Source organism: Mastomys coucha, unplaced genomic scaffold (assembly GCF_008632895.1).
Source record: "Mastomys coucha isolate ucsf_1 unplaced genomic scaffold, UCSF_Mcou_1 pScaffold3, whole genome shotgun sequence".
NCBI classification, from domain to species: Eukaryota; Metazoa; Chordata; class Mammalia; order Rodentia; family Muridae; genus Mastomys; species Mastomys coucha.
Genome location: NW_022196909.1, coordinates 67,625,259 through 67,641,026, shown reverse-complemented (window position 1 = coordinate 67,641,026; position 15,768 = coordinate 67,625,259). Strand labels below are relative to the sequence as shown.

At 39.1% G+C, this 15,768-nt stretch overlaps 1 protein-coding gene across 18 annotated transcripts in view; it reads right to left on the bottom strand.

Annotated features, from left to right (window-relative positions):
• The window catches only part of Kcnh8 (potassium voltage-gated channel subfamily H member 8), a 413,545-nt gene that overhangs the window by 284,375 nt on the left and 113,402 nt on the right, over positions 1 to 15,768 (bottom strand). For all 18 annotated transcript variants that reach the window (XR_004112587.1, XR_004112585.1, XR_004112584.1 and 15 more), the window contains exon 2: positions 1,381 to 1,614. Coding sequence is in view for 3 of the 18 variants with exons in the window: in XM_031348795.1 (XP_031204655.1) it covers positions 1,381 to 1,614 (234 nt within the window). In the remaining 15 variants the exon portion in view is untranslated. The remainder of the gene's footprint in view (positions 1 to 1,380; positions 1,615 to 15,768) is intronic.

Sequence of the window (15,768 nt, the reverse complement as noted above, 5' to 3'; positions counted from 1 at the left end):
ATACCGAGCACTGGAGGCCACAACCTCAGTACCCTCAGATACCGAGCACTGGAGGCCACAGGTCTGCTGATGTCCACAGTATTTTCCCTGACATTGACTTCAGTACCCTCAGATACCGAGCACTGGAGGCCACAGGTCTGTTGATGTCCACAGTGCATGGGACAACCTTCCAGAACAAAAAAACTTCTGATAGATGTGAACACTGACAAGACTCAGAAATTTTGAGCTAGAGTGTCCTCACACGGTCTTTCTTCACTACATGAACATCCCTGTCACCTCTTCCCATTGCTTATAAGAACAGGAGTCATATTAGATTAGGTCCTCACTTTATGGCCTCATTAAATCTTAATTGCCTCTTTAATGCCTTAAAACACAATCCCATTAGGGGTTACAGCTTCCCTAAATGAACTCTTGTCAAGATAATTCTGTTCATAGTAGCAGGACAAAGGAAAAAGAGAAAATATAGGAAAGATGACTTCATTTAAAGGGATTTTCCCTAGAAATTATGTAAGTCCTTTCCATGGGTCATTGTCCCAAATCTTACTTGCATATCTGTCCTACTACAAAGAAGGCTAATAATGCATTACCTAGCTTTCTACCTACATACTCAAAGAACACTAATGGGCTTGTGTTAGTAAAATGAAATGATGACTTCTTCTAATCCTCCACTTAGCATTCTTCCCATATGCAACCATTGAGATTCCTACAAACTGCAGGGCCCATGAGCTAGCAACATCCACGCCCACATGGGATGCTACCACCAGATGCCATGCCCATCTCCAGGTCCTCTACCATCTTGAGAAGAGACTCATACAACTGAACCCAGCAGAAACCAGTTTGCATTTTCCCCCACACTGGTAATTTTGAGTCCTGCAAACTTACTCTATTCTGTTTCATTTTGTCTTTAAAATTTCAGACAGTGACAAGAAAGGCTCTATGTGGAGAGAACCGGATTTTAAAAATGCATATGCTGATGTTTCTTAAGTTATCTTTCTTTTCTGGTAGGAAACCCTGAGAATTCTGTTTGAAGGGAGTAAGATTGTCATGCAGTTCTTAATAGTATGAAGTTTGGAAATGATCTATGCAGAAAAGCTATTTATTAACAATGTATATACACGTGTACAATTTAAAATGACTTTGCTGTAGTAGCAGTAGAGTAGTTTTAACAAGTTAATTCAGCACATAAACTGACATAGGATAGTTTTACTTCTAATATAATGTTACATGTGATTTATGCTCTTGGTAGTAGAAACAAATCCATCATCCATGTCCTATGGAAAACTTCTCCCAGACACATAATTGTATGAAATATCGTTCAGCTGAAATGAACATAAAGCTGGTACTGAACTCGCCAGTAGGTGCCAAAGCAAGGCGACTTACCATTCTTCTTGTAGAACATAATTTCTCCTTTGAACTCTACTTTCTCCTCCAGGGACTTTTCTATCTGAAGCATCAGCTGCTCGTTGGTCTCCACCCCAAACAAAAACTTGCAGCTGCAACTCTTCTGCATGACTTCAGTTCGTGCAAACCCAGCCAGCTCACAGAAGCCATCTGAACAGTAGACTATGGGGAAACCCTTTGCCACTTGGGCATTGGCCAGGATGAAGTTGCTATCTGGAGAGAACAGATAAAAGACATTCATCCATTTAATTCTCTTCTTTAAGACACAATTTCAGTCAGGCTACAAGGGGTGTGGGCACCCTCTCAGAGAATAATGGGAGGGGGATTAACGAAGGGATTCTGTAAGTGGGGCTAGGAGGAGGCAGTGTTTGAGATGTTAATTAATTAATTAATTTTTTCCTCCACTGCCTTGAAAGAGAGTGCCAGACCTGAGTTGGCAGTGGGAGCTTTGGCTTGTGACTTTGGTTCAGGTGCCTATGACCATGTCCCCAACCACTCACCCTCTCTGTGGCAGTAGGGATGATGCCTCTGAGAATGGCTCCTGCCATGAATTGCCCAAACAGTTGACCTCTGTACCCATTTTGTTGGATTGCATGATGTCAAAAGCAGAATGTGAGGTATGAATTTAGGGGTGAGTCATGCCTTGGTGAGGGGATGCAAAGTTGTAGCAAGAAGAACATTTAGAGATGAACTTTGAAGCATGAACTGCATATTTATAGGAAAAGGGGCTGCATGCTAGAACTTGGCTTCATGACTAGGGATCTCTAATGCTTGCTAGTTGAATATTATGGTTAAGAATGAAGTACAAACTATCATAAAATCATTTATTCCTTCACACAAGAAACAAAAGTTGAACACTGACTGTAAGTATTTGAAGTAGAAGCTTTAAACACAATAAAATTGATAATAAAACTATAAATAAGAGGTTTAATCAGAACATAAGAGTTGTTATAAAATCCTACAATACTACATGGAAGTATTGTCTAAAATACAAACATATACAACAAATATGAAATGTCTATATATGTGAACATATACACTAAAACACATATACACACACAGACATACTCATGTTAATGTAGCATCTGGAATCTGTGCTTGTCCGTAGAGAGAAGCATGGAGCACAGAGGGATGTACCTGTATTTTACCATATATGCTATACTGTGTACCCATTGGTTTATACAAAATTCTTCATATATTATCTACTTTGAAATACCATGTTTCAGAGAGGTTTGTAGCAGGCAAATTTCTATCATTCCAAGAGAAAGGAGGTTCCATGGCCACCTCTCGATGGCCAGTGGGATAAGTGTGGGACAGCCAACCTATCGTGTCCGCATCCTTATAAACAACTGTGGTTTGTTTCCAACAACAGTTCTTTCTGCTTTGCTTCAGTTAGCCCTGGTCCAAGATTACCATTCTTAGTGAGAGCATTTATCTCACCTTAACTTCTCTGATTCAACCATTCCTCAGTCAGTTTGTCTCTTTTAGAGCCAAAGCTGGATAAAAATATTTGAAGACTTTGAATCACATGTTCTTTGGAAGCCACACTAATGAACTGGATTATCATAGTCAGAGAGTTCTCTCACATGTCACAGTTACATGTATTGAGTATTAAATACTGGACATTGTCCAAGGTGTAAATGCATGTATTGTATGTGATCTTCTCTTTAGAGTAGCGTGCTTCTGGACATGTGGAATTACTAGCTCAGTCTGAAAGAGACGATTACAGAATCACTGAGCCCAAGTGCTTCACTTTTTACAAGTGTTTTTTCAATAGATCTCTGACAAGTATTCACTTGACTTTTGGTAGGACAATGCTGAGAGGTAAGGTTCAACTTTACAGTAAATTACAAAGTGAAGGGAAGTTTGGGAAAATGTGTAAATAAAAATAGAGTGTGGTTTTGTCTTAAGATGCTGTGATTCAATTAAAGAGTTGCATAAATATAAACAGTAACAGAATGCCATGTTAAGTCCTAAATCATTGACATGAAGTTAATAATTACCACTGGGGTTGAGAATGTAAATATCTCAGGCTTTGAAAACAACTAGCTTGGAATAGGTAAAAAAGAGGGCATGTGAGAAGTCCTAGGATGTTGGGAGTAGATGCCTACATATAGAAGTGTCAAAGGGTGAAAAAGAAAGAAGAATGGAGATGGAGGGCAGACACCATGCTTTCTCCTGAAGCCAAGTTTGCCCATGCATCAAGGTTATATAGCATCTATAGCTTTGCTTCTGTGTGTCTGGCCAAATTCATCCATCATTCTACTTTCTTATCTTCTAGGGACTTACAGTTGAGGTGCTTCTTGCATATGCTCTATACATATGCTTTTAAAAGGAAATCATAAACCATTCAACCTAGGATGATTACATTCATTTCTCCATGATTATTACCAGAACAAAATTTCTTCTTTATTATCTTAATTTGTGATTTTTTTGTCTTTACAACTTTTAAAAATTGGGAAAATACCTAAAATGGTATAATATTTTTTAAAATGTTAATAGCTGTTAATTTTGGTTAATTATATTTTAAAAAAATATTCTTGTTATTACAATGTGCTTTTTTTATCCTACACTCTCTAAATAAGAAACTTTTAACTTGAATGTTTGCAACAGTAAGCCTCATTTTTATCTTCTACTGGCTTATTATCCATTATATAACATTGCCCAAGTTTCCTTTCTGTTGCTGTGATGAATCACTCTGACCAAAATCAGTTTCAAAAGGAAAGGTTTTATTTGGGTTACACTTCCAGGTCATGATCCATCATTGAGGGATATCCAGGCACAAATTTCAGGAAAAATGATGGAGGACCATAACTTGCTGACTGACTTTCTGGTTCACGCATAGCTAGGGATGGTGCTGCTTTAAGTGACCTGGCCCTCATACATCAAGGAGGAATCATGACAGTCGCCCATAGATGTGCCCATAGGCCATCCTGATAAAGAAAATTCCTCAATGAAGGTGTCTGCTCTCAAAGAGATGAATCTAAGCTGTAAAGTTGACAGCTGAAACCAACTGGTACAAAACTACCCCTTTCCTTCATTTTAAATGTATATGCAATATTATTTTATTCTGCATATCTCTTAATGGCATGTTCTTTAAATTAATTTCCATAGTGTCTTTGAAATTGTTCACAAATATAAGAAAAGACTGGTATTTAGAATTTTAATAAGCTGAAAAGATGATAAAGTATTACTAAGCCATGAGATCTGTGTATTTTAATTAAGGATTATAGTATGTTTGAGTAGCTAATTCTTCTAGCCAATATGCCACAAAAAAAAAACAAACAAGCAAGAATAAAGGAATATATTTGTCCTTCTCTGTTTATATTTAGAACATGTCCTCAACATATAATTGCATTTCAATTCCAAAGAGAATGTAGTGGCCGTCTGTGCTTTGAAAAGCTTGGTGTGCTGGTCACATGAACAATCTCTCTGTTTAGAAAGTGTCATTCCTTCACCCTGCTATCTCCACTGGAACATATACTTTTCTGAATACCAATCCTGAAATTCCCAAAGAAGAAATGTGGCATTTACTTTAGAATTATGTAAAACAAAGCCAGGGCCTTAGTGGTCAGGAACTCATCATTGCCACACCATTCTCTGTACATATGCTCGGGGTATTTAACCTTTCAAGGAATCAATTATGCACATGTGAAATGCATCTGAAAGCCAGGAAGTTTTTCTCTGCTGGTTTTTAGGTCATCATTTTGTGTATTTCTAGTTTGAAAGTGACAGTAAGTCACAAGACACATTTACATACTAGGCAGTTGACTACAGTTCAAAATGCTTCCTAGCAGAGCACTTCATAGACCAGCAGATAGAATCTAGTGATGGCCAAACATGCAGGCCATTTGGTCTGACCTTCCAAAGTAGAACAGTACTTCTACACTCATACAAAGACTGGCAATCCTGTGTTCCAAACTACAAAAAGAGTACAGAGGGATAGAAGACAGAAAGCAGAGAAGGCAAGCACTGTGTGGACTCATCATCACTTTCTCTAACTATTAGAGTTGCTCTATTTTAAGATAATAAAAATTAGCTATGGTAAATTTCACTCACCAGGTAAATTTCACTCACCCAAGATGAAATATGAGAAGTAAATCTGACTAGTATGTTATATTTCTATTTTGTGATTTTTAAGTGAAAAGATGTAATTTGCTTTCCACCAGGTATAATGAGACTTTTTCCCATTTTTTTGGTGTGTGTGTGTGTGTGTGTGTGTGTGTGTGTGTGTGTGTGTGTGTTTTACATATTTTCATTCAAGGGGTACATGTCACATGTGTGGGTGTATACAGGCATGTGTGTGGAGACTTGAGGTTAAAGTTAAGAGCCTTCCTTCAGTGTTTTTCCTCATTATTCATTGAGGCTAGGTATCACAGATGGCTGATATAATCACTTCATCTAGGAATCCCCAGGCTCCAGCTTCAGAAGCTGGCATCACAGGCTAGTTGCTACAGCCACACAGCACATACATGGTTTCTCAGAGACTAAACTCTGGTCCTCATACTTGTGCAAATACAAACTACTGAGCATTTATTTCCCCAGCTTGAAATGAGTAACTTTTTCTCTCTCTCTCCCAGTTTCTGAGCCCAAGACATATTTCTGCAGACATCATTTATTGGTGGTATCTCTTAAACCAATCTCTCAGTTGCCTCCATTATGCCCTCTGGAAAGTCAATATTTCAAAGCTATAGAAGCTATTCACATCTTTTGTTCCAAAATAGTTTGCATAGCTGAAGTGCAGAGCCTCACAGGAAGCAGGAAAACATAGTTGCTATTCAAATGATCTGGATTTCAATTTAATTAACTTCCCTTGTGTGTCATAATGCTTGGAAAGTGTTCCCACTGAAGAATACCCTCCTTGTAGAAAAAGCCACTAAGTGTATATTCCAAGGGAGCCAGAATCATAGCCGTAAGCTCAATACTGCTTGGAAATCTTATGTCCAACTTAAAAGTTCATCAGAAGTTTGTGTCTCAAATCTTTAATACATCCATGCTCATTTAAATTAAATTAATTATTTTATTTACTTACATTTCAAATGTCTCTCTTCCTGGTCTCCCCTCTGCAAACCTCCCACCCCCCTCCTCCCTCCCCTTTGCCTCTGAGAGGGTACTCTCCCATCCACCCACCGACTCCCACCCTACCCCTCTAGCATCCTCCTTTGCTGGGGCAACAAGCCTCCACAGGATCAAGAGACTCCCCTCCCACTGATTCAGATAAGACAGTCTTCTGCTACATATGTAATGGGAGCCATGGACCCACTCATGTATATTCCTTGGTTAGTGTTTTAGTCCCTGGGAGCTCTGAGGGGTCCAATTAGTTGATATTATTATTCTTCCTATGAGGTTGCAATCCCCTTCACTTCCTTCAGTCCTTCCCCTATCTCTTCCACTGGGGACACCAGGCTCAGTCCTATGGTTGTCTAGGACTATCTGCATCTGTCTTAGTCAGGTGCTGGCAAACCCTCTCAGAGGACAGATATAATAAGCTCCTGTCTTCAAGCACTTTTTGGCATCTGCAATAGTGTCTGGGTTTGATGAATCCCAAGGTGGGGTGGTCTCTGGATGACCTTTCCTTCAGTCTCTGCTCTGAATTTTGTCCCTGCATTTCCTTTAGACAGGAACAATTCTGAGTTAAAGATTCTGAGATGGGTGTGTGGCCCCATCTTTCTACTGGGTCCATGTCTATCTACTTGAGGTGGTCTCTTCAGTTTCTATCTCCCCACTGTTGGATATTTTGGCTAATGTCATCCCCACTAGGTCCTGGGAGCATTTAAAAGTTTTTAACTTTGTTTCCATATGGCTCTGCCAATGTTTCAAGTCAACTGAAGTTGCATGAAGAAAAGGCATTGGTTTACTTTACCCTTCCTAAATACTGTTTGGATTAGCATTATCTGACTGAGGTTGGAGCATTACAAGGCTAGGTAGAATGGAACATGTTTAAGGAGTGTAGGCAGATCCAAACAATGTTTCCCTATAGCCTCAAACATTTAAAACTAATATCAAAAGCGCTTCACCAATCAATTACTCAAATGCACACCTTAGAGCCAGTCAAAGCAACAGAGTACTTGGTAGATATATGTCATTGACAAGGAATCTGTGTATCTTGAATGCTATCTGACAATAAGGCCAGGCTTTGATCATCCAAATCTCTGTCTCTGAAGCATGTCTTTGATACTGAATCTCGTTTAAAGTTAAACCTTGTGTCTAATCTTTAAGAATTTTCAACATATACGTACTTCTATATGCATTACATACCAATCCTTCTGCAGAGGAGGAAGATGGGCAAGTTCAAACCCTCTAGCCCTCATTTTCCTATAAAGGGCAACAAGTGAACACAGGCAGCTAACTTTCTTTCTTGAGTTGTCCACATGTTCCCCAGTACTCCCAGGCGGCAGCTGCGATACCTTACACCAGTTGCCAACTTCACAAGGAACTCTCTTAGCATGTCTGTGAGAGATTTCTAAACTATGTTACTTGAGATAAGAAGGCCTACCTTAAACATTTATGAGGTGTGGGAGGAACTTAGCCAAGTAAGCCCAGCTGCCATGTTGGTATATATGCCGCTGATACTTCCCCTTATGCCAACCTAGAATCTGTCAGCACAGCTAGATACTGCTGATGCTGGAGTGAACCCCTGGGAAAAAGACAGACAATTGAGAGCCAATGAGATTTTGGGAGTGGAGTATAGATGTTTGCCCAGATGCTGTAATAAATGAGTCTACTTTTACCACTTGCCCAACTCCCAGAGTCTGTGTTGTTGACCTTGTGCTGTCTTATCCCCACCCCCAAAAGTCTTAGTCAGGGCTACAAGCAATAATGGGGGGCATTATTTCATGGGATAGGGTCTAAGACTACAAAAAAGCAGGTAAACAGCTTTTCCCACTCTGTTTCCTGACAATTCATGTTATGTGACCAGCCACTTCACTCTCCTACTGACATCTTTTCCCTTCCTCTATATAATTCCTTTGGAACTATAAGGAAAATAAAGCCCGTCCTTCCTTGAGTTGCTGTAATCATGTATGTTGTCACAGCAAAGAGGAAAGGGACTGCTCTAGTACATCACTTGGTAGAATGCTCTTCCAGTGTGCAGAAAGTCCTGGGTTCAAATTCCAGGACTGCATAAAACTGGACAAGATGACTCATGCCTTTAATCTCACCACTCAGGAGTTGAAAGCAACAAGTCAAAGGTTTGAAGTGATTCTTAAGTTCACAGTTAGTTGGAGGTCAGTGTGGGCTACATCAGACTCTGTCCCAAGGAAGACAAAAATAAAAATAAAAATAATTAGCCTCATTTAAGTACTCAACGAAAGCAGCTTGTGCACCCTGGCGACTCTGAACATAGTTATCTCTTGAGATCACTTCACTGCTGGAGATGGAATACTCATGTCTACAATGTTAGGAAACTACCGTCACCTTTGCACTCGGTGTTGGCTTCGGGAGGGGTCGATCCTTTCCAAAGACTATGGCATATCTATTAGATTAATGATGTTGGCTTTAAGCTAAAGTTCCCAGGGTGTCCTCTGCCAAAGGTTAGAAAGTCACTCACATTTTAGCATTCTTCTCACATTTTTTTTTTCAAAAGCACATGAGAGGTTTGTAATGGGAGGTTCTCAAAGTCCTTACATGTTGTCTGCCTCCCCACCCCCCAGCAGTTCGATGCTTCATAATTACATATTGCTGGATTACATTCTTCATTTATAATACAATTTTTAAAAAATACTATTACTCCAGAGAGACAAATATTAGTAGAAAACTCTGTAACACTGAAACTCAGATTGAGTGGGCACTGAGGTGGACTAGAAAGCAGTGAATGTATTTGTTTATGAGAACTCATTGTTCCCTTCTGTTCCACAAGCACATAGCCAGACAAATACAAAAATACTTTCCATAAGCCACCACTAGGAGCTCTTGGTAGCACCCTCAGCCTCAACTGTCACCTTTGAGATGTTCAGAACCTGTAGCTTTGTCCTTATTTATTATCTGCATTAAAGCAAAGCAAAACAAAACCTTGTATGTAGACGACATTTGAGACAGTCCTTCAGAACAATATCAAACAGAGCTGCAAGAACATAGATAGCAGCTAGCCAGAGAGATACATGAGCAGGTGTAAAAGCACTTGGCCCAAGCCTGACAACTCCAGTTTGATTCCTGGAATCTACATAAATGGGGAATGAGATAACTGACTCCACAAAGTGGTTCTGACTTATACACACATACTGTGACATATATCATATATGCAATACTTAGCAATAATAATAACTGCAGTATATAAAAACCTAATGACAAGAGATGGCTGGGGTAGGGCCTAGGTGGCTTGAGATAAAAGGAAAAAAGAAACTGTGCCTCACTGAGTATCTCATTGTGCAAATAACAACTAATCAAAAATATTCTATTAAACTTTATTTCATTATTTGCTTGAGTGATTGAAAAACATCTTGTTTAAAACAAATTATTATGATCTTGATAAGTAATAATAATAATAATAATAATAATAATCTATTTTAAAGACATTTTTAATTTTCTAAAGAATGGGGCTGGAAAGATGGCTCAGACAGTAAGAGCACTTGTTGCTCCTTCAGAGGATCTACATTTGGTTTCTAGTACCCACATAGCAGCTCATATCACTCATAATTCCAATTCTAGGGGATCCAGCATTCTCTTCTGGCTTCCATGGGCACCAGGCGGTACACTTTCATATATGGAAGCAAAACACTTGTACATGTCAAACAAAAATAATCTCTGAAAAGACAAGGACCTAAATTCAGTTTCGGGCACTTATGTAAATGTTGAGTAGCCTACCTATATTCCCACAGTGCAAGACAGCTAGACTAGCCAAACTGGGGTCAGCATGAACCCCTGTCTTATTGCAAATAACAGAGAGAAATGGAAAAAGATGCCTGATGTGAGTCTCAGCCTTTAAATACACACACATACACAAACACACACATTGTATGCACATGCACACGTACATGCACACGTACATGCACACGTACATGCACACAAACACACACATGCACACCACAATATTACTCATTTTTTCTCTGGTTTTGTTTCATGATTAATCTTTTAAACAAAATGCTGTATTTCATAATCTGTTCACTTTTCTAAAATTATTATCAATATTTATACTCTGCTGTGTGCATGTATATTTCAAGTAACAGGGGCTCCAATAATTATCTTACTAATATAATCACAACTAAAACAATATTATCAACATATAGAATCCACTCAACAAACATTTGTAAAAAAAATGAAAGAAAGTTAAAGTACACTAGTCAATGTGAATGGACATCACTTTGGAGTGCAAAGTTTTTGACTACATCTCTATTTTATTGTTCATCGTGAATCCAGTAAAATATACTTCTTTTAAAATAAGATCATGGAGCTAAAGAATTGGCTCAGCAGTTAAGAAAACTTGATGCTCTTGAAGAAGACCTTGTTTAATTCACAGAACCCAAACTGGAGGGCTCACAACCACCTATGACTCCAGTTTCAGGGGCCTGATGCCTTCTTCTGGTCTCTAAGAACACTTGTACATATGTGGTGCACAGATATACATTCAGGGAGCTCAAGTGGAGCATCAAGAGATGAGTGCATGATATTTATAAGAGAAATATGGAGTTGAATATACTGTGTATAGACATAAAATAAAATAAGAAATCTTTAAAATAAGATCAGAAATAACCTGCACAGATCACTTTGTGCTCATAACTTTCATCTTAACATACTGATTTCAGAAAGTTCTGGTATGAAGAAACAAAACATTATTTTCTTTTATGAAAAAAAGGAATAAGGGACTTGTGGGATGGCTCAGTGATTAACAGCACTAACTGATCTTTCAGAAGACCTGGCATCCATATGCTGGCTCAAAAACATCTAACTCCAGCTTCAGGGTATCTAATGCTCTCTTCTGACCTCCATGGGCACTTCACTCATATGCACATATCAACATCTATACGTGTATACAAATAATTACAAAAAATATAAAATAAATCTTAATTTTTTAAAAGATTGATCATAAGAAGCTAAATATTCCTAAGCAAAGCTCTGTGTTCTTTATAAAGCGTGAAGTTATCAAATATTGCTATTTGATGATGAAAACCCTAAGAATTCTGGGATTATCAAAGATCTGTTGAGGTTCTAAGTGCACTAATTATGGTTTGAGCATTCCCTTCACAGGCTTTAAGTCTTAGTCTCCAAATAATGGTGCTGTTTTGAAAAGTTGTGAAGCCTGAACAAGGTAGGGTCTAGCAGGCAGAGAGAGTTTGCTGGACACAGAGCTTATAATCTGACTCCATTCCAACCCATGCTGCCTGCTCCTGACCAGCCAACATGTAAAAGCACTACCAGAAAGCATTCACCAACACAACCCAAGCCACTACAGTTTCCAAGCTTTTTCACTATGATAGACTATACCCCTGAAAGCTGTAACCCAAAATAAATGCTTTTTTTCTTTATGTTGTTGCCACCAAGCATTTTGTCACCATAAGGAAAGAACATTTGTCATACACAAAGTGCTGCTCCTGAGACCTGCCCAAGTTGGGGCAGACCAACCTAGTGTAGATGCGAAAAGAACAGTTAAATGTAAATATCTATATTGCATGTATCACTCGTGTGCTTTTACGCCTGCAAACTTCACCCTTCCATATCCAAAAGCATCATGGGAAATCCCAGTTTATTCCCTTCTTCTATAAAGGGCAGACAAGGAGAAAGTTGCTTCATAACTGGGCTGTGCACAAACAACAGTTCGTCAGCCTAGGCAATGTGAAGATGGTATGTTGGAGTAAAAGTGGTGGGCCACGATTTCCATACATAACTCATTCAGTGTACCTTTATCTCTTTAAATAAATATGAATCGCCAACTATGTAGCTAATTTATTTAAATTTTACACCTTTGTAAAAGTTTTCTTAGGAGTTTATCTAAAACACAGTTAAGATCACCCATATGATTTTATTTTTTGCTGTGAAAACCAAGTGTTTTTTGTCACCTTATTTACCCTACTGAAAAACAGATTAAACAGAATATTCCAGATGAAACCAGCCACACATTGAATGCCCCTATTCTTGAGATTCTTAATTTAATTCATCCCTTAGATCCTCCTGTTACACCATCAACCTCTTGCTGGCAATTATGTTTAATTCAACAAGTATTACTTTTAATTTTAAAGATATTGGGACAGACTCCTGACTTCAAGTACATGTGGAGATAAAAAGTAATTGCTTCTGCCATGTGTTTGTTAGTTATTTAATTTATCTTGTACATATAAAGGACTTTAAATTTGTGCAGCCCACATTTACAAATTGGTACTCATTGCACACTCGAAGACTGGCATTTTCTCATTTTAGTTTTGCTTGTATTCTGCGGAACTAATGAGATTCAAAAGATTTTCCTAGCATAGAATCATTTTCCAGAGGCTCATCTGTCCACTGAACGTCTTTCTGGCTCACAGTGCTCACATTAGCTTAAACAGAAAGGATGGGTAGTTTTACAAGTCATAATTGTAAGTGAACTGTAGCAGGAAGCAAAGATCTAAACTCATTTGGTAATTGCAGATATTCAATAGATGTGATAAGGTCTGTAGTCGACTGAACTTTTGACAAAACAAAGACAGCGCAAAATTCTGACATAGGGGCTGCCTGCAGAAAACAGGTCTGTAGGATCTTACAAGGGGGAAACCAGAAGAAAATCATCTCTAATAACCCCACAAGAGGCAAGGGCTGATTGTGCGCTGATGAAATGAGGCTGCGTGGGAGGGAGGAGCCAAGTCAATCAAAGAGGCCTAGGAGAAGCAGCTCACAGCCGCTGATGAGTAAGCAGCCAGCTCAGAGATTGGATTCTGACCTGGCCTTTGGAACTTTGGCTGAGGCAAGCCAAACAGGCTAACAACACTAAGCAGTAAGTTAAACTATCTGTGTGGGTATACAATCTCCATGTTAAGCAGGTGACAGCTAAATGGGAACTAAACCTGACGTGAGTAGGGGGTCTCTTGTCACCAGACCAGTATCTTCCAGTATGACTCATATCCTTGTTCAATTAGTTCACCCTGGGTCCCTTCTTTTCCTTGCATTTCCCAGGCTTTATCTCACATCCGCTAATCCCAACTTTCTAAGGCCTGGGGCCTAGGACCATCAGTTGAAACAAGATAACTCAAAAAGCATACAGACAAGAAAGATGGCTCAATAGTTACAAGTACTCACTGTTCTTGCAGAGGACCTTGCTTCGGTTCTCTGCACCCACATGGTGGCTGATATAGTCAGCTCAAGTCCCACAGGACCTGATATCTTCTTTTGGTTTCTATAAGCTCCTGTACCCACATAGTGCTTATACATGCATATGTGCACACATATGTACATACACACATACATACATACATACATACATATGTATGTATAGGTAAAACATTCATACAAATAAAATTAAATTAAATCTGAAAAGGCAAATTACAATTATGGAGATAGAGAGATGGCTCAGCAGTTAAGAGTACTTACTGCTCTTGCTATAAGGCCTGAGTTCAGCTCCCAGCCCAGCAGTTCCCGGAAACTCACAACAGTCTCTAATTCCAGCTCCAGGGAATCAATCAACCTCCTCTCATTTCTATCAGTATCTGCACTCATGTGCACATAGCCATACACAGATACACAAACATCCACATACTCAAATGTAAAAATAAACAGAGAAATGGATACAGAAAATGTGGTACATTTATACAATAGAGTACTATTAAAAACAATGACTTCATGAAATTCTTAGGCAAATGGATAGAACACACATGGTATACACTCACTGATAAGTGGAAATTAGCCCAAAAGCTTGGAATACCCAAAATACAATTCACAAACAACATGAATCTCAAGAAGAAGGAAGACCAAAGTGTGGTTATTTCAGTCCTTCTTAGAAGGGGGAACAAAATGCTCATGGGAGGAAATACAGAGACAAAGTGTGGAGCAGAGACTGAAGGAAAGGGTACAGACTACCCCACCTGGGGATCCATCCCATATACAGTCACCAAACCCAGACACTATTGTGGATGCCAAGTGCTTGCTGACAGGAGCCTGATACAACTATCTCCTGAGAGGCTCTGCCAGAGACTGACAAGTACAGAGGCTCACAGCCAACCATTGGACTGAGCATAGGCTCTCCAAATGGAAGAGTTAGAGAAAGGATAGAAGTAGCTGAAGCTCATAGGAAGAACAACAATATCAACTAACAAAGCTCCCAGTGTCTACACCACCAACCAAGGAGTACACATGGAGGGATCAATGGCTCCAGCCATATAGGTAAGCAGAGGATGGCCTTGTAGGGCATCAGTGGGAGAAGAGGCCCTCAATCCTGTGAGGTTCCATGCCCCAATGTAGGGGAATGAGACGGCAGGGAGCTGGGAGTGAGTGAGTGGGTGGGTGGGTGGGTGGGAGTACACCCTCATAGAAGCAGAAGGAGGGGGGATTGGATAGGAGGTTTCTTGGGAGGGGATCAGGAAGGGGATAACATCTGACATGTAAATAAATAAAATATCCAATTTAAAAAAAATGCAGAGAGCAAATGATGCTTGTGTGTTCAGTTTCAATTGGTACAATGCAACCCCTACAGCTTAGGCTCAGAGAAAAATTTTTAAAAAGGGGAGTGGGATAGAATGTTTTAAGAATCACAGAACCAGAAGGCCTGTTTGTAGAGAATATCTTCTAGACACAACAGGGACATTGTAGCCATGAAATCTTAATAATAGATAATGACACTGTGAATGGGGGATATTTCACAAGGTACCACCCCTAGATGAAGAACTACAGGCAATTAATGGCACTGGAGAGAGGAAGAACCACTTCTTTTCGAGGACAAGCCTCCTATTAGGTGATCTAATCCCAAGTGGTCAGCCCTAAAACATAAAGGCAGCACTAGCTGGACTCACCAGGTCTATATGTATGTATGTGTGTATGTATGTCACAGTAATAATTAGAGAAGAGGTAGTGAATTTGATGGAGGGAAAAAGAAGGAGGTGGAAGAGGAATGAGTGGGATAAAAATGATGTAAGTACAATATTCATAAATGAAATTCTCATAAGGTTAAAATGTTTAAATCTTGAAAAAGAAAATAAAATCTGAGTATTACATTTGGATTATTAATTATTTATAATGTATTATACACTCATATATAAAGCTATTATCCACAAAAAATACACACTCAATTTTATGATCTCTAGTGAAGTGGTTCATCTTATTTTGTATGCTATCGTCACTGTATGTGTGTATATGTTTTCAATTACACACTCTCTCTGAGAGTCTCTCTGACTCTGACTCTCTGATTCTGATTTAGTCTGTGTATCTTTCTCTCTCTCTCTATCTCTCTCTCTCTCCCTCTCTCTCTCTCTC